The 23,904-nt window shown below is 48.9% G+C and overlaps 1 protein-coding gene across 1 annotated transcript in view; it reads right to left on the reverse strand.

Moving 5' to 3' along the window:
• The window catches only part of LOC147668876 (uncharacterized), a 62,163-nt gene extending 48,563 nt beyond the window's left edge, over nucleotides 1-13,600 (reverse strand). The window contains 1 exon segment of the mRNA XM_086948378.1: nucleotides 12,497-13,600. Within this exon segment, the coding sequence (XP_086804504.1) occupies nucleotides 12,497-13,600 (1,104 nt within the window).
• Between the last annotated feature and the right edge of the window lie 10,304 nt (nucleotides 13,601-23,904).

Consider the following 23,904-nt stretch of genomic DNA (forward strand, 5'->3'; position numbering starts at 1 on the left):
ACTGGTTTTTGAAATGCAATGTACAATAAAATGTGTCACAAAGTAGGTCACATACATGGTGACTCTATAACGTCACATAGAAAAAAGAATGCCACTCTTACGCTACCAGGAAAACACAACAAAAGTACAAGGCCCAAACTTCCATTATAGTGATTTCTTAGTTGCAGGTCTAGTTGTTAGATCGACACACATAGTCCCTCATGGCTGGTATACACCAACACCACACCCATTTAGCGCATCACTCACTACACACGTGACCCTATCTATAAAAACACGGAGCGCACATGTTGTATGCCATTTTACAGTTGTTCCCAAAGCATGCACCGACCAAAGGGCCCACTACTACATGCGTGGCCTCTTTTGTCACTGAGTTAGTAGTGCCCGAAGCACTGAGCGGGTAAAGAACCTGCGATGATGATGATGGGAGCACGAGTGTGTCGTGAGACATAGACGTGTCAGGACTCTGCAACACGTATGACACTTCTTTGTTGAAGATCGCGACTACATCATGAAGAAACCCGTTTCCACAAAAGGTGAGCAGTGACACTTGAGTACGCATCAGAAAGAGTAAAAGGGTTGTAGCTGACTACATACAAAAATGCGACTTAATATTTTAGTCAAACACACTCCTATATAATGTATTAATTTACATATTTAATTTTTTTTCCCAATAGCAGTAACGTTTTTATAATAGCTGAAATGTCCGCAATATATTCCTGCAACTCAGTATACAATGACTATTCAAAATGTACTTTTGTTTCCTTCAGCAAACATCCTTCAGAAGCAACCACAGCCTATCGAGCAACAGCAATGGAATTGTCTGCAATGTATTGAATATACATTGACGTATAGAAGCAGAGTTCAAGTCGAGTGGTGACCTCCGATGGCTGCACTGTTTATACAAGGTAAGCACAGCAGCCTACATATACAATGCCATCATAGCAATGCATTAGAAATAAGTCGGCATAACGGGAGTCAGTAACGCAGTAGGCACTTCCATATAGACACCAGTTGAACGCGGCACTATAACAAGTAAAATGTACCAAGCACACTACAATCGTAAAACTGTAGTTTTACCTTTAATTGTGAAAGGAGAAAGAGCCATATTATCAAGTCTTGGTGACAAACTTATCGCCACTTTATCTCTAGGAAAGTGCTGCTAAAGTGGTGATAATGGGTTTGATATTATGCTCTATGGAATTCCAATTGAAGCTCATGTTAGATGTCATTTACATCTAACATGAGCATTGTGAGAAGGTGGCCTGATATGCAGTGCTCACTATTCTAGTGAACACTATGTATCAGTCCAGCAACCCTTATTGATGATTGGTTGTAAGTCAACCTTATAGACCAGCTATCCTAGTAGCATGGATACGAGCAGTCTAAGGCTAAAGACTCGAGAGGGCGTGTTAAGCCAGCTGTTTACCACACATATACCCCTTGAATACCCAGTGAAAGGACACCACACAAGTGTTATGAAAATAAACAGTTATTTATGAAGAATCACAACAGCCCTGTACTCTTTATGAGGACAGGGTACTAAGCACAAACCAAAACTCTTACAAAAATACTTAAGTTAGCACAGTATATACAAATGCCCGAGGGGCACGGAAAACCATATACTCAGAAAGTGGAATGCGAAATTACTAGCAGGTAAGTACAGTACTAATAGCCTTTGGAATCGCTAGGACTTGACTATAGAATCGTTAGATTACTTCTAGGAGACCCAGGGGACTCGGGTGTAAGCATGAGCGAATTTTGCGGATCTCGCGTTCGCGAATTTTGCGGATTTGCGGATTCGCAATCCGCAAAATCCGCGAATTCCCGCGAATTTGCGGATTTTTTTTTTTTTGTGTTCGCCCGTGTTTCTGCCAGTTCGCGAGGGTTTTGTACACTTTCGCAAATTGCGAACTTACCTGTCGGGTCGCAAGTTTCGCGAACTTGTTGTTTCTACGTGTCCAGCCTGTTTGGGACACTCTTCTTCATCACTGCCACTCTCTGTCACCACTGCCACTCTCTGACTACTCATGCCACCCTCTGGCCCACCCATGCCACCCTCTGTTTCATCACCACACCCTCTGGTTGTCCAGTGTACATTATTTTCGGCAAAGCAAAGCACACCTTCCCTGCCTCAAGTGACCTGAATTAATTTGGGGCTGATTCATGTGTCACAGAATATTTTTTTAGCTGGCACCTGCTTCCTTAGTGCGCCCTGATTAGTGATCTTTTGCACTTGCTAAGTGCTTTCATTGTTGCAAAATTAGTTACAACACCTGCCCTGCCCCAACTGACAATAATGAATTAGGGGCTGATTAATGGATTTTAACTTCCAGCCTGGCTCCTGCTTGTCTCCCTTAGCTGTAATTCAGGACCTTTGTGGCATATGTGTAACTATTCTGAGGTTCAGAGCAGGGTCACATAATAGTTTCAACTGGCAACTGAACTCTGGAGGGGCCCCTCAGGAAGCACTCCAGGAAATGGCTACTAATGATGAGCCTGAACTTTTGAACCTGGTAAGTAGTTACTTTCAGTTTTGCTAAGATCGTATTTCTGCAATTTTGCACTTATTCGCGGGGCGCGAACTCACGCGAACAGTGCGAGCAAAATCCGCTGCTCGCGGATTTGCGGATTTTGCGGGAAATTCGCAAATCTCGCGGATTGCGGATTTCCCGAAAATCCGCAAAATCCGCGAGCGGAACGGATTTTCCGCCCACGCCTACTCGGGTGCAGAGTGTGCACTCTCACGCGTGATGCGGGACAAAGTCTATGGTAGCTAGTAATTGCAAAGTTAGTGTTCTCGGGCGAACCCGACCTGGTAGGAGGAAAACGAAAGTGGATTCTGACCCTTGGATAGTGAGGCTATGCTGGGGCACCGAAATGCCGAAGTTACCTAGCCCAGGGGCTGCAGCTGCATAGGACTCAAAAGACGTCGGGAATCCTCGTAGACGGACCAGGAGCCTGGAAGAAAGAAGTTGCTGGCAGGCGACCAGTGAAGAAAGTTCGGTGGATCCAAGCCTGGATCGATGGAAGATGACACCTGAAAGCAGAGGGGACCAAGTTCGAGACTACTAGCCAGTAGTCAGTGGGCACCAGGAGGGCACCGGATGGTAGCCACCTCGACAAGGTGAGTGGGTGACGCTGTGATCGCAGATCTCACGGACCAGGAGGCGTTGTCGGCGACCAGGATGGAGGAGCGATCTGTCCCACGATGGATGAAGCTGTCGGCGTCGCTGGACCCAGGATTGGGCAACAAAGCCTTGGCAAATTCAAGCCCACGCGGTGGACCTAAAATGGCGTCTGGAGTGGACCAGGAGGGTCCGGGGTGCCTCTCTTGAAGAAGGAAGCAAGGGCCAGTTTGGAGCAACCAGACCAGCAGCAGTGATGTTGTCGGGCGTCGTGAAGAAGGCCACAAGCCAGCCGGCTAGTAGCCACACAGCGCGGTGAGCACGCAAAAGCAGAAGGGCCCCACGCAGATCGTGGAGATGCTGGAGGGCTGATCTTCGGTGCTGGAGCTGCTCAGGGTTGGGGCTTCTCGGACCCCAAAGCACTCACCAGTGGAGCACATGGTGGGCTTGTTGCAAAGAAGTCGTGCAGTCTTGGCGATCTTCGGTCCCTCGAGGTCTCGTCGCACTCACGGTTCTCAGCTTGGCTGTAGAGGTGAGTAGAGGTCAGAGGTGCCAGGGAAGCCGGGTCTCGTCGAGCTGGGTCGTCGGATTCGTGAAGAAGGACTTGCAGCAGACCGCAGTGTTCTTAGGATGGTGCCCGCTTGATGCAGGGTGACTACTCCTTAGCCACAAGGGAGAATCTTGAAGAAGAAATCTTGATGTCCTTTCGAAGAAAGTCGTGTCTTGATTCCAAAGATGATCTAATTTGAACAGGGGGCCCGCTCCCATCTTTATACTAAAAAAGAGGGCTGACCCGGTGACTAGGTCCTGCCTATGAGGACTAGGAGGGGGGTGGTTACACCCCTCTGCCATGCCGGACTTTCCCCAGGCCAGGGGCTGGTGTGCCCCTGGAACTGGTTCTGACCGGCCTATGCGTAGTGAGCACCGGGGTGCCACTCAGCAGTCACCTTCCTGAAAAGCCCTGTGTTAAATTCAGTAAAATAAAGATGAAGGGTCCTTGTTGTAATGTACATGTAGTATATTTATTCTTGAGATTAGATAGAAGGTACAGCATTCAGGTAGGAATGTAATATGGTAAGAAACCCCACCGGGAGCAGATAACTTCCTGCTCAGCCTCCAGGTAACTGATAAACCCCTTGAACAGCAACAGGTAGAATCCCGGATGACATCACAGAGACATGACATGGACAAGCAGACACTAACACTAAGGAGGGACAAAGAGAGAGGAAGAGCAGGATATAACACACCTCCCTCCTTTAATTGAAAAAATGAATAAGATGAAACTAAAGAAGGCAGAAGCAGAAAGGCAGAAGAAAGAAAGAACATAAATGCACCAGAAATAAACACCCTCTTCAACATGATGGAAAGAAGAGGTAATATCAAAGGGGAGCAGGTACAAAGGTTGTACAAGCACCGTAAGCTAACAAAAGAATGTAAGCTTAAATGAAATGAAAACTGAACATCTCAATACAAATGAGCAAGGGTACAGTATGGCTCAGTACCGTAGATAGAAAATGAAATATCAATTCCTCAAATTCGAATATTTTCAATTCCTCCAAAATAAAGCACAATAAAAATGAACCCAACTCCTCAAAGTAAATACATGAACTCCTCTAAACATAGAGCACAGTAAAAGTGTTCCATGACAAAACGGCTCTTCACAGAAAATGCGCAACTTCTCTATCAATAGAATAAAACTGAGAACATGCAGCTCCTCACGGTAAGTAACAGAAAATCAGCAATAAAACTGAGCCCTGCGGCTCCTGACAGTAAATAGATGAACTCCTCTAACCATAGAGCACTATAAGTGGTTCATCTGAAATGACAATAAAATTGAGCCCCTAAGGCTTCTAATAGCAAGCGCATGAACACCTCTAACAATAAAGCACTATAAAGTGGTTCATAACAGAAATAAACATCAAAATTGAGTATCACTCTAGCTCATTATCACTAAGAATGAAAACAAACTGGAGTACCTCAACATAGTTGAGCACATAAATGACCCCAATAAGCATAACACCTACAAATCATCACCAAATTGAAAGCAAATGAGCACCTCAACAAAGGTTGAGCACAAACGTGGCTCCAGTAAAGTAGGCAATAATAGAATAAATTATTTCAAAATGCATCACTTGCAAATCCACACAGAAAAGAACATGTAACAGCATACATACATAACCTAGAAACAGAATTCTAAGCATTGAGCATATAAATCGATATTTAGCACACCACAGTACTTAGAAGAAATGCACCCAAGGGTAAAGTACAGTGCAAACTACACATTGCATAAATTAGGGAAAATGCAAAATTGTACACAACATCTTAAACATAACAAATAAAAATAATAAAAGTAGTCACCGTTGTCATTTGAATGAAGGGAGACACAAACAGCTCTGTAGAAATCTCCATGGGAAAATGCAAAGAAAATCAAACAGTACCTTGTTGGAGAACACCCTTTTCTTTAAGGAAAATAAATAAATAAATTAATTAATAATTAATGAAACAGCAAACACCGGTGAGCGATCTCTCACCCGGGTTGTAGATCCAAACGTAGTGAAATGGTGTGCAAATCAAGTTCTCGAAGTCAGGAATGTAGACAGACTCCCAAATGGTGTAAAGCCAAGCGCTGGCATGTGAATTCCAGCACAGTTTGCAGAGTATGCTCAGGATGTGGTTGGCAAGAAATAGGCATCAGGTCTCAGCGTAGGCCACACGGCAAGCCAAATAATAAAGTAGAATAGCCGTCTCTTCACTCAAACTGCCAGTGCACATCCTCCAAGGTACTGAAACATGGAGTTAACACAGATTGATGCAGGCAGACTTTAATTTTAATTGCAGGTTGTAACGGTCCCAGTTAGTAGCGCTTTTGTAAACAGGAGACCTTTAAACAGCAGGTTGGCACAAGTTGCGCAGGCAATAAACTGAAGTCACAAAGTGAGCTGACAATCTTTTAAACAGCAGAATTCAAAAATAGCACAGGCACACTTTCATTTAAACAGGAATTTGCAGAAGTAGCACAGGCACACCTAGGACAGACAGCAGCAGCCACGTTACTCACGTAAAACGCTGACTCACTAGATGAAAACAGGGAGTCCTTTAAGTTTGCTCTAGTGCCAGATGATTTAGTAGTAGTATTACTTCAGCAAAGGTTATTCCAATGCTCTGGGTTGAGACTGTCCGTTGGAACCAGACACCGGTGGAGCACCCAGACGCAGGAAAGTAATTTTAAACGTTTCTCTTCTTGTCTTTGGTTGCAATGATGATCTCTTTAAATTCACTGAAGTTCCTTTTCTTTTAAATGGGTCCTTTTTTACCTCGTCGCCAGTGTTAAATTCAGTAAAATAAAGATGAAGGGTCCTTGTTGTAATGTACATGTAGTATATTTATTCTTGAGATTAGATAGAAGGTACAGCATTCAGGTAGGAATGTAATATGGTAAGAAACCCCACCGGTAGCAGATAACTTCCTGCTCAGCCTCCAGGTAACTGATAAATCCCTTGAACAGCAACAGGTAGAATCCCAGATGACATCACAGAGACATGACATGGACAAGCAGACACTAACACTAAGGAGGGACAAAGAGAGAGGAAGAGCAGGATATAACACCCTGCCTACCCAGGATACACAAAACCATGTCTGGGACGATGCTAGCACCGCCCCTGACAGGAAACCCTTTGTCCAGGCTCCCCTCGCTGGAAGGACTCCCAGCCGCAGGGAGTCAGACTCGTGTCTGTGGTGGCAGACCATTTTGTGGAGCTGAGGCTTCAGTTAACTTTAACCGGGGTTCACAGTTACATACATGTCGTGTCCCTCTAGAAGGGTGGAATGCTAACCCCGTCGCCAGAATTGGCGAGGGGTTAGTATTCCAATTCGTATGACACCTTACTCGACATGTTTTGATAAAGCAATACCAAAGTTAGCATTTAACTGCGAGGATTATAATGCACTCAAGAGTATATGGTATGCGATATCATGGAACAGCTATTAGGACTTGGTTCCGCAAGCTGCAGACAGGCTCAGCTCATGCCAGAGCACCATCTCACACGATTCCAAGCACTCTGCCTTCAGGATTGTCAAGGCCTGCCATAGGAGTGACTGATAGGAATCTGTGTGTCCATTTTAGGGTTAGGTATAGGGATACTACACCTACAGCAAAGGGTGATTACACGACTTTGCCCCAGCTGTCATGCAGCCAGTTGTGTCAAATTTAGGAGGCCAGCCAGGGGTGGCATAATACATGCTGCCGCCCCTGGCAGCCCTGGGTACACCTATGCCCTGAGTTACAGGGTCTGATAAGGTGGCCCAGTACCAATTGGTAAATGCACCTAGGGTACATGTTGTAATTTAGAGAGAGAACAGCCAGGCTGTGGGTCTGATTGGCAGGCCCACAGCCAGAGAAAGTCGTAAACCAGTGAAACAAAAGCAAAAAATCTGGGTGATCATAGCATTGCAAACCCTACTCTCCTACATGACCCCCCCCCCCAAACTTTGGGACAATAAGCTAACCTTGACCAGGTGAGTCTTCTTGTTCTAAGTGGAAATATCTGGAGAGCCCATCGGCATTGCCATGATCAGTACCAGGTCTATGTTCCACTGTAAAGTCCATCCCCTGTAGGGAAATGGACCACCTAAGCAGTTTGGGGTTTTCACCCTTCATCTGATTTAGCCACAAGAGGGGCTTATGGTCGGTCTGAATCTTGAAGTGAGTGCCAAACAAGTATGGCCTTAGCTTCTTCAGGGCCCAAACCACAGCAAAGGCCTCCCTCTCAATAGCTGACCAATTCTTCTCTCTGGGGGTCAGCCTTCTGCTTATAAAAGCAATGGGCTGGTCTTGACCATCAAAATTCAGCTGAGATAGAACAGCTCCCACACCCAACTCAGAAGCATCTGTTTGGACAATGAATGGTTTGGAGTAGTCTGGACTCTTAAGGATAGGTGCTGTGCACATGGCCTGCTTTAGGTCATCGAATGCTTTTTCACAGCCTGCTGTCCACTGAACTTTTTTTGGCATTTTCTTACTTGTCAGTTCATTTAATGGAGTCACAATTGATCCATAGTTCCTGACAAACTTCCTATAGTAACCAGTCAGGCCCAAGAAAGCTCGAACCTGAGTCTGGGTGGTTGGAGGAGCCCAGTCCCTGATTGACTGTATTTTGCTCTCCAGTGGCTGAACCTGGCCTCCACCTACAAGGTGGCCCAGGTATACAACCTGTGTCTGCCCTATCTGGCACTTGGTGGCCTTGATAGTGAGGCCTGCTGCTTGCAGAGCCTCTAACACTTTCCTCAGGTGGACCAGGTGATCCTCCCAGGTGGAGCTAAAGACAGCAATATCATCTAGATATGCTGCACAGAAGTCATCCAGCCCAGTGAGGACTTGATTCACCAACCTTTGGAAGGTGGCAGGTGCATTTTTCAGACCAAAGGGCATTACCACAAATTTATAATGCCCACCAGGGGTTGAAAATGCTGTCTTGGGCTTGGCATCCTCAGCTAACCTGATTTGCCAATACCCAGCTGTTAAGTCAAATGTGCTTAAGTAGTTGGCAGAAGCCAATCTATCTATAAGCTCATCTGCCCTTGGTATTGGGTGGGCATCAGTCTTAGTGACTGCATTGAGACCCCTGTAGTCTACGCAAAACCTCATCTCTCTCTTACCATCCTGGGTGTGAGGTTTTGACACTAGAACTACTGGACTAGCCCAAGGGCTATCTGAGGGTTTAATGACTCCCAACTCCAACATTTTCTGCACTTCAGTTTTTATGCAGTCTCTAACATGATCAGGCTGCCTGTAGATTTTACTCTTAACTGGCAGACTGTCACCAGTGTCAACCTCATGGGTACACCAATTGGTCTGACTGGGGCTCAGAGAAAACATATGTCTGAAAGACTGAAGAACCTGTTTACAGTCTTTCTGTTGATGCTCAGAGAGGCTGCCACAAAAGACAACACCATCTACTGACCCATCATCAGGATTCTGAGTGAGCAGGTCTGGGAGAGGGTCACTCTCTTCCTCCTGTCCCTCATCTATGGCCATGAGCAAACTCATGTCCTTCCTGTCGACATATGCTTTGAGCCTGTTGACATGGAGCCCCCTGTGGGGGCTCCTGGGAGTTCCAAGGTCCACCAGGTAGGTGACCTCTCCCTTTTGCTCAAGAATTGTGTGGGGCCCAGACCATTTGTCTTTGAGTGCTGCTGGGGCCACTGGCTCCAACACCCACACCTTCTGTCCAGGCTGATAAACAGTCAGGACAGCCTTTTAGTCATGCCAAGCTTTTTGAAGTTCTTGACTGGCCTTAAGGTTTTCAGATGCCTTCTCCATATACTCAGCCATCCTGGAGCGGACACCAAGTACATAGTCCACTGTGCTGGTTGCAGGCTTTTTGAGAGGTCTCTCCCATCCTTCCTTCACCAAATACAGGGGGCCTCTCACAGGATGCCCATACAAATGTTCAAAAGGGCTGTAGCCAACCCCCTTTTGTGGGACCTCTATGTAAGCAAACAGAAGGCAGGGAATCAGGACATCCCATCTACGACTGAGCTTTTCAGGTAGTCCATGAATCATCCCTTTTAGGGTCCTGTTGAACCTTTCAACAAGCCCATTGCATTGTGGATGATAGGGTGTAGTGAATTTGTAATTGACACCACATTCCTTCCACATAGCAGTTAAGTAGCTTGACATGAAGTTTGCATCTCTGTCAGAGACAACCTCCTTAGGGAAGCCCACTCTGGAGAACACTCCAACTAGGGCCCTTGCCACTACAGGTGCTGTAGTGGTCCTAAGTGGAATAGCTTCAGGATACCTGGTGGCATGATCCACTACCACCAGTATAAACTTGTGCCCTGATGCTGTCTGGGGTTCCATTGGACCAACAATGTCAATCCCCACTCTTTCAAAGGGCACCCCCACCACAGGCATTGGTATAAGGGGGGCCTTTGTTGTGCCACCTGACTTACCACTGGCTTGGAAAGTGACACAGGAGCGACAAAACTCCTTGGTATCCTAATTCATGTGAGGCCAGTGAAAGTGTGAGACAAGCCTGTCCCAAGTCTTTGTCTGGCCTAAGTGACCTGCTAAGGGAATCTCATGGGCCAAGGTAAGTAGGAAACCTCTCTGAGACAAGGGTACAACCAGCCTCCTGGTCATGCCAGGCTTGGGGTCTCTTGACTCAGTGTACAGGAGTCCATCTTCCCAGTATACCTTGTGGGTACCTGTGGCGTTCCCAGCAGCCTCAGCAGCAGCCTGCTGTCTGAGGGGTTCAAGAGAAGGGCAGCTTAACTGGTCCTTCCCCAGGTCTTCCCTTGAGGGTCCCCCTGAACCCAAGAATTCAACTTGATCAAGTTCAAACTCTCTGGGCTCAGTTTCCCTCAATTCCTGTAGGTCAGCCTCCTCTGAGACTTGATCCTCAACCTGGGGCAAGGGGGAAGGCACAGCCTTAACCCTACTGCTCTTCTTCTTGGGAGGTGTCTGGTCCATTGTTCCAGGATCCAGCCCCTGTTCAGTGGGGCATTTCCTGACCTGTGACCTGGTCACAGCAAACACATGTGCTGGCAAGCCTAACATTTCCATGTGAGTCCTCTGCTCCACTTCTGACCATTGTGATGACTCCAAATCATTGCCCAACAAACAATCCACTGGGAGGTCTGAACTAACTACAACCTTCTTTTGGCCAGTTACCCCTCCCCATGAGAAAGCTACAATTGCCATACTGTGATTGGTAGTGACATTGCTTGCATTGGTCACCAGGAATTCTGTACCTGGCATGATCTGTCCAGGGTCCACAAAGTTAGGTGTCACCATTGTGACACTGGCACAAGTGTCCCTATAGGCCTGAGCCATTTTTCCATTAATGAAAGGTGTCTGTCTGTATTTGCCCAAAGTATTGGGACTTATATCAGGGGACATATCCACATCCCCTGTACAAACAAGGACAGCCTGAGTGAGTGTACCAACTAAGTTGTCACACCCCTCAGAACCCAGGGTTAACCCTACTAAACCCTTGGGAGGTGCACTACCACTGCTGACTGTACTAGGGGGCACAGGTGCCTTAGGGGCTGCAGTGGCAGGAGTCTGCCCTCCTCCTTTCTTGGTGCACTCACTAAACCAGTGAGTTTTACTTTTGCAGTATTGGCACCACCTTTTAGATTGGCCTTCTTGGTTTTTCTTCTTCTGGGGAGCCTGACCCCCACCCTCTTTGGGTTGTTGGGGACCGGTCGAAGACTTCTGGTCATTTTGTTCCCCCTTAGAATCTTTACCCTTCTGGTCTGCTTTCTTCTGACCACCTTGATTCTGGCCCTGGTTCTGTTTAACTCTTGTTCTAACCCATCTGTCTGCCTTCTTTCCCAATTCTTGGGGAGAGGTCAGATCTGAGTCAACAAGATGCTGATGCAACAACTGGTTCTGACAATTGTTTAAAATTTGTTCTCTCATCATCAAATTGTACAATCCTTTATAATCAGTAACCTTACTGCCCAGCAACCAGCCCTCAAAAGCCTTAGTGGCACAATCTACAAAGTCAGACCAATCTTGAGACTGAGTTTTCTGGGTATCCCTGAACAGCACCATGTACTGCTCAGTGGTTAGGCCAAACCCTTCAACCAGTGTATTTTTCAAGACTTGGTAATTGTTAGCATCCTCCACTCTTGTAGTGAGGAGCTTGTCTCTACCTTTACCTTCAAAGGAGAGTGTAGCCGGGGCAGCGGGGCTAGGGATACTCACAGTGGTAACAACAGGTGGCTCAACAGACACTTGACCAGTATATCGTTTCAAACTGGGTTTTATTTTTAGGGTTCTCTTGGTACGGAATGTAAGTCTCTCCCTCGCAAACTCAATTTTATCCGTGGTGGTGGACTTCAGGGCACGCAGGATTACAGCTCAAAGGACTCCCAGATTCCAGGGTGCGCAAGATGGCTCAGCGTCGGTAATGCTCCAGGAAGGCTACGGGCTTTAGGTGTTTCTCGTCTCCCGGTCCAGCCACATGAAAAAGAATGGACAGAGGGAGGCCGTTAGTCGCTATGTCTGATACGCGCTTGCACCCAAGGGATTCCCGTGTTTGTGAGGGACACCAGTGTATATACAAACACTCCAGTGTGAAATACGTGGATGAACAAGGAGAGGAGTGAGGTACGAAGGAAAGGTACGGCAATAGAATCGGGAAGCGGGAAGAGGTAGGGAGGATGGAAACACAGACGATTAGAACGTACAGGGGCTTTTTATACTATACACTCGGGGCACTCTTTCTCCCCACCCAAGCCGCCCAACGCCGGCGTACCTGGCTAAGCCACACTCCTCCCTCGGGAGTGTGGCACGGCGAATCACAGGATCGTTGGCCTCCTGGCTTTCTGTCTTCTTCTCGTCCTCGGTTTTCTCCCACGTCTTCTTCCTCCGGTCGGTGTGCCTCGCGTCCTCTGTCCTCCGGCTCGCCGATGACGTCACACACCGCGTACAGGGCTTCCCCTGTTTTCAACCATCCAGGATTGTCGACGTCAGTAGAAGGCGGGGCTTCTTGGAAGTCGTCAAACTCCCACTTAAAGGGACCTGTGTACGTTTCTTCGGATTGATCCACATCCCAATCATTCTTCTGAGTCGCAGTCTGAAGATTAGACGGGTCACAATCAGGGTTCCACCATTCCACACGGCCACCCATCCCGACCCTGTTACACTGCTCCCCCCTAGGATTCTCCCGATCGGGGAGAATGGGTGTTCGCGACAGGTAGTCTGCATTACCATTCTGGACTCCTTTCCGATGCACCATGTGGAATGAGAACGGCTGAAGAAACAGAAACCACCTCAACACCCTGGAGTTTTGTGACATGTTTTTTTGCATCCACTGTAGCGGAGCATGGTCCGAAAACAGTGTAAAAGGTTTCCCTTCCAGATAGTACCTCAATTTGTCCACAGACCAGCGGATCGCCAGACATTCCTTTTCCACCGTTGGGTATTTACATTCCCTCGGGTGTAACTTTCGACTGATGAAGAGAATGGGGTGTTCAATCCCATCGTCACCGGTTTGCGACAACACTGCCCCTATTCCTACATCAGAGGCATCGGTAGCTAACGAGAAGGGTTTTTCAAAGTCTGGTGGAATCAGGACAGGACTTGATGTAATGGCTGCCTTCAAGTTTTCAAAAGCTTCGTTAGCCTCTTTGGAAGGGCATTTCCCTAGGTTGTTTTTGGAGGTGTTTTTCAGAAGGTCAGTTAAAGGAGCTGCAGTCTCTGCAAAATTCATTATGAACCTCCTATAGTAGCCTATCAATCCCAGGAAAGCACGAAGTTCTTTTTTTGTGGATGGAAAAGGGGTACCTGTGATGGCTCTTATTTTCTCCTCTTGAGGAGCGATGACCCCCTCTCCTAGCATGAACCCCAAATACTTGACTCTGGGAAAGGCCGCTCGTGATTTTTTTGAATTTATGTGCAGTCCTGCATTTTGTAGGTCCTGTAGTATACTGGCAATATGATCTAGATCAGGGATACTCATAGTACGGCCCGCGGGCCGGTGGCGGCCCGGCAAGCCTTCCTTGGCGGCCCGCGGACCTTGCCGACAATCGTACCTGGGCTTTAAAAAAATATGTATTAGTGTTAGAAAACGCCGCCGCAGCAGCGCTTGACTGAGAGGACTCGGAGACTGATAATCACTGCTCCCCCGGCCCCCACAGAACAGAGGGGAGATGCAGGGGCACTAAGAGGTGAAACATGACAAAGCCTCTGCTCTGTGGGGCCGGGCGACCCCTAGAAGCGCATTACTGCTGAGATGTGTGAAAACGTAGTGTTGACACAGAGGACACACTCATTCTTGCACAGAGCCGCCCTCCCCCTTAGTGTACTGCTGGCTGTGATTGTGTCTCACTTTGCATCATTCCGTTCTGCACTGGGTGTTGCGTGGGCAGAGATGCCCACACCAGAGAGACCCGCCACGTCATCGGAAATTCGAAGTGCGCCTTGATTTCTACGTCCAGGAGAGACAGCTAGCAGGAGAAAGCCGCAAGTTCTGCCTAGTCTGCAGCCGAGGCGACAGAATGCCAGTCCTGACTCCCAAAGAGAGGCCATTGAGAACTATTCAAATGCAGAGCCTGCCATTGTCGCGCCGCGTGCACCCCGCCTCCTCGCCATTGGCTCCCAGGGTTATTAATGTGCCCGAGCACACCCTCCTTCAGGCTCTGTCCTCTTTGTCTCAATTGTCACGGAGCTGTGTGCAATAAACATCAGCTGTTACCTTTGGGTAGTGACGTGTGCTGTGAGCCTGCCCCATCCTGGCCACTCCTCTTACCCCCCCCCGAATGATAAAACCGGGGCTTCTTCCGAGTTAAGACTGCACCTCTTGTAACTTAAGTGTGCTGAGGGAGGGACCCACTTAAACAATGGAAGATTCCGAGGATGCTAAAGAGCTCTTAAACTGCACGTGTGATTAGGCGCTCACACTTATTCACTGACTTACACGAGTGTCTACAACTTTCATTTTTTAGTGGTGCATAGACATATGTGCAAAATACACTGTGCCTAATGGCACGGGTCTGTGACGTCCTCTGCAAACATTCCCAAAGGCGCTGGAAGTTTTATGCTTCGCTGCGGTACCTTGCTCTCGGCTGATATCTGGGTAACTGCTATGGGTTCAAGTGCTGCAAAGCGAAGAATAAACCCATGTTTGTCTGCACCACTCTGTGCTGGGGCATGTTTATTTATATATATTTTTTGTAGCGCACAGCCTCCTGCCGTCCGGGCTTCAGGGCGCTGTAGAAGGAATGAGGGGCTAGGCGAGGAGTAAAAGAAGTATGTCCCAGGGAACAGTCACTGCTTGCATGGGGGTACATGTACACAGGCATGTACAGAGGGTCAGCAATTTAAAGCAAGCATTGGCATAGCTAATAGGTCTTGTTGATTTTACTATTGGTCCTATAATTATAATATGCTTTACAAGTTGGTCTGATTATCAGAAAATCAGATCCATTCTCTAAGTTAGAGAGATCGAGAGGGAGGGCAGGAGGGAGAGAGCGAGATCGAGAGGGAGGGCAGGAGGGAGAGAGAGATGGAGATGGAGAGGGAGAGAGAGGGCAGGAGGGAGAGGGAGGCAGGAGGGAGAGGGAGGGCAGGAGGGAGAGGGAGGGCAGGAGGGAGAGGGAGGGCAGGAGGGAGAGAGAGGGCAGGAGGGAGAGAGAGATGGAGAGGGAGAGAGAGGGCAGGAGGGAGAGAGATCAAAAGAGGGCAGGAGGGAGAGAGAAGGCAGGAGGGAGAGGGAGGGCAGGAGGGAGAGGGAGGGCAGGAGGGAGAGAGAGATGGAGAGGGGGGGCAGGAGGGAGAGAGAGGGCAGGAGGCAGAGGGAGGGCAGGAGGGAGAGAGAGGGCAGGAGGGAGAGGAAGGGCAGGAGGGAGAGAGAGATGGAGAGGGAGAGAGAGGGCAGGAGGGAGAGAGAGATGGAGAGGGAGGGCAGGAGGGAGAGAGATGGAGAGGGAGAGAGAGGGCAGGAGGGAGAGAGATCGAGAGAGAGGGCAGGAGGAAAAGGAGGGCAGGAGGGAGAGAGAGATAGAGAGAGAGAGGGCAGGAGGGAGAGGGAGGGAAGGAGGGAGAGGGAGGGCAGGAGGGAGAGAGAGATGGAGAGGGAGGGCAGGAGGGAGAGGGATGGCAGGATGGAGAGGGAAGGCAGGAGGGCGAGAGAGGGCAGGAGGGCGAGAGAGGGCAGGAGGGAGAGAGAGGGCAGGAGGGAGAGAGGGCAGGAGGGAGAGAGAGATGGAGAGAGAGGGCAGGAGGGAGAGGGAGGGCAGGAGGGAGAGGGAGGAGGGAGAGGGAAGGCAGGATGGAGAGGGAGGGCAGGAGGGAGAGAGAGGGCAGGAGGGAGAGAGAGGGCAGGAGGGAGAGAGAGGGCAGGAGGGAGAGAGAGATGGAGAGGGAGGGCAGGAGGGAGAGAGATGTATGTATGCTGGGTCTGGTAGCTCAGTGGATGAAGGCATCTGCTGCAGGGACCTGTGTGCAACCTCATGGTCACAAGTTTTCGTTTTGCTTTAGCCCCGCCCCCTCCCCCTCTGACCCCGCCCCCACCAGTGCGGCCCTCGGCCACAAACCACACTGTAAATTTGGCCCCCGAGAGAAAGTTTGTGAGTACCCATGATCTAGATGATCCTTCCACGTCCTGCTGAAAATTACGATATCATCTAGATATACCGAACTATACTTGGTGTGAGGAGCCAATACCGTGTTCATGAGTCTCTGGAAAGTGGCCGGGGCTCCATGGAGCCCGAATGGTAATACGGTAAACTCGAACAACCCATCATCCGTGGCAAAAGCTGTTTTATGCCTGTCTTTTTCTCGAAGCGGAACCTGCCAGTACCCTTTGGTCAGGTCTAGGGTTGTTATATACCTGGACTCTCCGATTCTTTCAATCAATTCATCAACTCGGGGTATTGGAAAGGCATCAAATGATGAAATAGCATTTAATGCGCGGAAATCCATACAAAACCGGGTGGACCCATCCGGTTTTGGAACCATCACTATGGGCGAAGCCCAGTTGCTACGTGATGGTCTAATGACCCCTAGTCGAAGCATGTCTGTTACTTCCTTTTTTACATCGGCTCTCCTAGCAGCCGGAATACGGTAGGCCCTTTGCTTCACTACCTTGCCAGGTTCAGTGTCGATACAGTGCTCAGCTAAATGAGTGTGTCCAGGCACATCCGAAAACATAGGAGCGAACTTTTGTAGGGTGTGCAAAAGTTCTTTTCTTTCGGGTTCAGTCAGATCAGGGTTTATAGGAAGTTTATCGAGAGTAGTACTCGTGTCTTTTGATGGTAAGGTTAGATTTGCTGATTTGGGTGGTGGCCCTATCCATTTTTTTAACAGATTTATATGGAAGGTTTGTTGCCTTCCCGGGGTGATTTGCAACCTATAGGTTGTTTTGCCAATAGTTTCCACCACCACGTAGGGACCCTTCCACTCGCTCCTGAACTTTTGGCTGGACGACGGAAGGAGCACTAGTGCCCAATCTCCTTTGTTCAGCGTCCTCCATTTTTTCCCTTTATCATACTGATGTCTCTGATTCACTTGGGCTCTTTCTAGATTGGAATACGCTAGGTCCCTGAGTTTACCTAGCCGAGATTTCAACTGATTGGTGTATTCCAGTAGTGACCTCTGTTCTGTCTCCTCTTCCTTTTCCCAGGCCTCTTTGGTGATCTCTAAGAGTGACCTCGGTTGTCGACCATACAACAACTCGAACGGGGAGTACCCTAAACTACTCTGTACTTGGCCCGCAACACGTAGAGAGCCAGGGGTAACAGTTTGTCCCAGTCTTTGTTTTCGGCGGTTAGCATTTTTTTTAACGTGGACTTGAGGGTTCGATTGTATCTCTCAACCAATCCATCCATCTGTGGATGGTAGGCCGAGGTGCGTATGTGCCTCAGTTCCAGGGTCTTACATACTTCCGCCATCATTTTTTAAACAAAGGGTGTCCCCTGATCTGTGAGGATTTCCCTAGGTAACCCCACCCTCGAAAACAATTCAATTAATTTGTCGGCTACATTCCGTGTTGTTGGAGCACTGAGAGCAAAGGCCTCAGGGAACCTGGTGTTATAATCCACCACAACGAGTGCATAGGTATGCCCTCTAGATGTACATGGAAGGGGGCCAATAAGGTCCATCCAACTCTTTCGAATGGATTATCAATGATAGTTAATGGTTGGAGAGGTCCTGCTGGCGGTCTGCTCATGTTTTTCTTTTGGCATACTTCACACTGTCGACAGTATTCCTCAGATGTTTTATAAATGCCTGGCCAAAAGAACAGTTTTGTTATGTTCTGTAGTGTCTTTTCAGCTCCGCTATGTCCTGCTGTTAAATGTGTATGGGCATAGAACAGTATCTGTTCTCTTTGGGAACGACTAACTGAGGAGAGTCGCCTGCTTTTCCTTCCCTATACAATAGGTCGTTTATGATTATGAACTTGGGAAATACTGAGGTCGGTGTTGTTTCGTTTACATGGGCTGCCTCCCATGCGTTCAAGAGTGTAGGGTTGTTACTTTGTGCAAACTTGAAACTCCGGTCAAACACCCAGGGATCTGTAGTGAGTAACGCTTCTTTTGGTCGTTCCAATTTTTTTCTGAAGAGACTCAGGAAGTCGGGGTTATCCACCCCCAAAATCAGATCCTCGGGTAAAGACTCTACTACCCCTACCCTCACTACACAAGGTTCTCCACCCATGGGCTTGAGAGTAAGTTGGGCTACCGGGTACGGTTTCACATCCCCGTGTACACATCTTATGTGTACGACTGAATCAGGGCCCAACTGGGAGGGAAGTACGTGCTGTTTTTTTATGACTGACTGTTTACAACCAGAGTCTAAAAGAGCTTTTATACATTTACTGTTCACAAGTACCCTTGCGTAAAAGGATGGTCCCATCTCCGCTGTGTACATCACGGCCTTAGGGATGTAGCCAACCTCCATAGGTTCTTCGGGCGGTCGTTTCCGGGGACACATTCTGGCTATGTGTCCCCACTCTCCACAGTCAAAGCACTGCGGACCTCTTTGTGATGGTGGTTCAAATCTTAAGGGCCGTGTTTTCACCTGCTCTGCTGCTGGTTTGGGTTTCTTTTCTTGTTTCACCAACCCTGTGGGTCCTTTGGGGCCTTTTTCCGTATCCCAAGGGAAGGTTCGTGGCATAGCTCTATTAAAGTTTGAAGCCATTTCAATTGCCTGTTCAGCAGTAAGACCTGAATGCTGTCTTAGCCAACGCTGTGTGCTATAGGGTAGGGCTTCCATAAATTGTTCCAGATATATACTGGTCATCACGTCTTCTTTGCTTCTACTCTCTGGTTTTAACCACTTGTCGGCGGCCATCTTTAGCCGCAAGTATAACGTTTTGGGGTGTTCCCCCGCTATTCCCTTTTCTTTCCTGAACCGGAGTCTATAGGCCTCTGCATCTAGTCCCAGATGGTCCAATATTACTGCTTTAATAGTAGCATATGGCGTTACTCCTGCATGGTTAGCTACCTGGTAAGCTGCTTGAGCCTCCCCGGAAAGTAAGGGAGCCAAAAAAAATGGCCACTTGTCCTCGGGCCAACCGCAAGCTCTGGCCGCCCGTTCGAAATTGAGAAGGAATGCATCGGGATCTTCCCCCGGTACGTATTTCTGTAGTTGCATTCCTGAAGGGTGAGGTCCGAAAGCTCTTCTCTCGGTTACTGAGGGTACCCCGGGGCTCTGTACTACCTTGTGTAATCCTTCAAGTTGGGCAGTAATGGTGTTTTTAAACATGTCCCGATCGGCGTCTGCAGCCGACATTTGCTGGCTGATAGCCCATTCTAATTTCTGTTGGCCTTCAATAAGTTGTTGTACCACTTGTTCCATGTCTGCTGTTGGTATGGAGGGACTCAATCCCACTTCTGACACCACTGTAGCCGGGGCAGGGGGGCTAGGGATAAACACAGTGGTAACAACAGGTGGCTCAACAGACACTTGACCAGTATATCGTTTCAAACTGGGTTTTATTTTTAGGGTTCTCTTTGTACGGAATGTAAGTCTCTCCCTCGCAAACTCAATTTTATCCGTGGTGGTGGACTTCAGGGCACGCAGGATTACAGCTCAAAGGACTCCCAGACTCCAGGGTGCGCAAGATGGCTCAGCGTCGGTAATGCTCCAGGAAGGCTACGGGCTTTAGGTGTTTCTCGTCTCCCGGTCCAGCCACATGAAAAAGAATGGACAGAGGGAGGCCGTTAGTCGCTATGTCTGATACGCGCTTGCACCCAAGGGATTCCCGTGTTTGTGAGGGACACCAGTGTATATACAAACACTCCAGTGTGAAATACGTGGATGAACAAGGAGAGGAGTGAGGTACGAAGGAAAGGTACGGCAATAGAATCGGGAAGCGGGAAGAGGTAGGGAGGATGGAAACACAGAGGATTAGAACGTACAGGGGCTTTTTACACTATACACTCGGGGCACTCTTTCTCCCCACCCAAGCCGCCAAACGCCGGCGTACCTGGCTAAGCCACACTCCTCCCTCGGGAGTGTGGCACGGCGAATCACAGGATCGTTGGCCTCCTGGCTTTCCGTCTTCTTCTCGTCCTCGGTTTTCTCCCACGTCTTCTTCCTCCGGTCGGTGTGCCTCGCGTCCTCTGTCCTCCGGCTCGCCGATGATGTCACACGCCGCGTACAGGGCTTCCCCTGTTTTCAACCATCCAGGATTGTCGACGTCAGTAGAAGGCGGGGCTTCTTGGAAGTCGTCAAACTCCTACTTAAAGGGACCCGTGTACGTTTCTTCGGATTGATCCACGTCCCAATCATTCTTCTGAGTCGCAGTCGGAAGATTAGAAGGGTCACAATCAGGGTTCCACCATTCCACACGGCCACCCATCCCGACCCTGTTACAGAGAGCCACAAGATAGCTGCCCACTGACTCTGGGGAACACCTTGCACAGTGCAGGCCCTCTCCAAAGCAGTAATCCATTTGTGGATGTCATCCCCTTGTTTAAAGGGGGGCACTATCTTACCCAGGTGTTTTGTATCAAAACTCCTTTCCCTATTGCTAGGTACAATGCTGCCACCAGTGGGGACTACCCCACTTAACTGTTGCTCTCTAGCAAAGGCAAGCCTCTCTTTGGCCAGGGCAAGTTCTTCCCTTTCAATCCTCAGATTGGCTGCCCTTTCTTTAGCTTCATACACTCTCCTCTGAGGGGAAGTCATCCCTCTTTGAGAAGAGTTGTGAGAGCCATTGGTTTGAAGGGATCTGCCAGAGCCTCTTGATAGAGATCTGGCTCGTCCATTCCCAATGTTAAGCTGACCTGATAGTGGCCCCAGGGGTCCCCCAGTGCCACTGTTATGTTTGCTTAAGTTGGACCTGGTTAGTATGCTGACTTCTACCTGTCCCTTGTCTGCCTCATCCCCAGAGGGATCCTCATCCTCCTCCCCCTCTTCATTCTCAGTTGAGAGGTGGATTAGGTCAGGGTCTCCTCTGGTTCCCTCAAGGGGAGGCATATTCCCATCTGGATTAGGAGAGCTAAGAAGTTTCTCAGCTTTCCTGGCATCATAAGTCTCTAAGAGACCAATCAGAAAGGAAGTTGTGGGGTTAGACCCCTGCTTAATCTTCCTAGAGGTACATACTTGTCGTAACTCATGGAAGCTAAGCACAGTATATCTGGAAGGAAGGACCTGTGGAGGGTCCACTGACACAAGGGGAGACTCAGAGTTTCTTCCTTTGTCTGACATACTGTTTCTAGTGTGGTGTAAGTGATGCACCTACCTACACTATGTGTTTACCTACTGATCCCTTGCTAAGAGTTGCAGCCAAGGTGTGCTAAGCCTTGAGGAGCTGCAACAGCTGGTTCAGTAGAACTCAGAGTATTCTAAGCTTAGTTATATGTACTAACAGTACTTATGTGATCTTTCAACAAGATATTCTTAGGATACGTGTGGTAAAACAACAGCAAGCTCAAATCCCAACCGCTGCTCACCAATGTGAGAAGGTGGCCTGATATGCAGTGCTCACTATTCTAGTGAACACTATGTATCAGTCCAGCAACCCTTATTGATGATTGGTTGTAAGTCAACCTTATAGACCAGCTATCCTAGTAGCATGGATACGAGCAGTCTAAGGCTAAAGACTCGAGAGGGCGTGTTAAGCCAGCTGTTTACCACACATATACCCCTTGAATACCCAGTGAAAGGACACCACACAAGTGTTATGAAAATAAACAGTTATTTATTAAGAATCACAACAGCCCTGTACTCTTTATGAGGACAGGGTACTAAGCACAAACCAAAACTCTTACAAAAATACTTAAGTTAGCACAGTATATACAAATGCCCGAGGGGCACGGAAAACCATATACTCAGAAAGTGGAATGCAAAATTACTAGCAGGTAAGTACAGTACTAATAGCCTTTGGAATCGCTAGGACTTGACTATAGAATCGTTAGATTACTTCTAGGAGACCCAGGGGACTCGGGTGCAGAGTGTGCACTCTCACGCGTGATGCGGGACAAAGTCTATGGTAGCTAGTAATTGCAAAGTTAGTGTTCTCGGGCGAACCCGACCTGGTAGGAGGAAAACGAAAGTGGATTCTGACCCTTGGATAGTGAGGCTATGCTGGGGCACCGAAATGCCGAAGTTACCTAGCCCAGGGGCTGCAGCTGCATAGGACTCAAAAGACGTCGGGAATCCTCGTAGACGGACCAGGAGCCTGGAAGAAAGAAGTTGCTGGCAGGCGACCAGTGAAGAAAGTTCGGTGGATCCAAGCCTGGATCGATGGAAGATGACACCTGAAAGCAGAGGGGACCAAGTTCGAGACTACTAGCCAGTAGTCAGTGGGCACCAGGAGGGCACCGGATGGTAGCCACCTCGACAAGGTGAGTGGGTGACGCTGTGATCGCAGATCTCACGGACCAGGAGGCGTTGTCGGCGACCAGGATGGAGGAGCAATCTGTCCCACGATGGATGAAGCTGTCGGCGTTGCTGGACCCAGGATTGGGCAACAAAGCCTTGGCAAATTCAAGCCCACGCGGTGGACCTAAAATGGCGTCTGGAGTGGACCAGGAGGGTCCGGGGTGCCTCTCTTGAAGAAGGAAGCAAGGGCCAGTCTGGAGCAACCAGACCAGCAGCAGTGATGTCGTCGGGCGTCGTGAAGAAGGCCACAGGCCAGCCGGCTAGTAGCCACACAGCGCGGTGAGCACGCAAAAGCAGAAGGGCCCCACGCAGATCGTGGAGATGCTGGAGGGCTGATCTTCGGTGCTGGAGCTGCTCAGGGTTGGGGCTTCTCGGACCCCAAAGCACTCACCAGTGGAGCACACGGTGGGCTTGTTGCAAAGAAGTCGTGCAGTCTTGGCGATCGTTGGTCCCTCGAGGTCTCGTCGCACTCACGGTTCTCAGCTTGGCTGTAGAGGTGAGTAGAGGTCAGAGGTGCCAGGGAAGCCGGGTCTCGTCGAGCTGGGTCGTCGGATTCGTGAAGAAGGACTTGCAGCAGCCCGCAGTGTTCTTAGGATAGTGCCCGCTTGATGCAGGGTGACTACTCCTTAGCCACAAGGGAGAATCTTGAAGAAGAAATCTTGATGTCCTTTCGAAGAAAGTCGTGTCTTGATTCCAAAGATGATCTAATTTGAACAGGGGGCCCGCTCCCATCTTTATACTAAAAAAGGGGGCTGACCCGGTGACTAGGTCCTGCCTATGGGTGGGACTAGGAGGGGGGTGGTTACACCCCTCTGCCATGCCGGACTTTCCCCAGGCCAGGGGCTGGTGTGCCCCTGGAACTGGTTCTGACCGGCCTATGCGTAGTGAGCACCGGGGTGCCACTCAGCAGTCACCTTCCTGAAAAGCCCTGCCTACCCAGGATACACAAAACCATGTCTGGGACGGTGCTAGCACCGCCCCTGACAGGAAACCCTTTGTCCAGGCTCCCCTCGCTGGAAGGACTCCCAGCCGCAGGGGGTCAGACTCGTGTCTGTGGTGGCAACATCCATTTTGTGGAGCTGAGGCTTCAGTTAACTTTAACCGGGGTTCACAGTTACATACATGTCGTGTCCCTCTAGAAGGGTGGAATCCTAACCCCGTCGCCAGAATTGGCGAGGGGTTAGTATTCCAATTCGTATGACACCTTACTCGACATGTTTTGATAAAGCAATACCAAAGTTAGCATTTAACCGCGAGGATTATAATGCACTTAAGAGTATATGGTATGCGATATCATGGAACAGCTATTAGGACTTGGTTCCGCAAGCTGCAGACAGGCTCAGCTCATGCCAGAGCACCATCTCACACGATTCCAAGCACTCTGCCTTCAGGATTGTCAAGGCCTGCCATAGGAGTGACTGATAGGAATCT

The sequence above is a fragment of the Lissotriton vulgaris genome, unplaced genomic scaffold (genome assembly GCF_964263255.1).
Source record: "Lissotriton vulgaris unplaced genomic scaffold, aLisVul1.2 SCAFFOLD_1441, whole genome shotgun sequence".
Lineage (NCBI taxonomy): Eukaryota > Metazoa > Chordata > Amphibia > Caudata > Salamandridae > Lissotriton > Lissotriton vulgaris.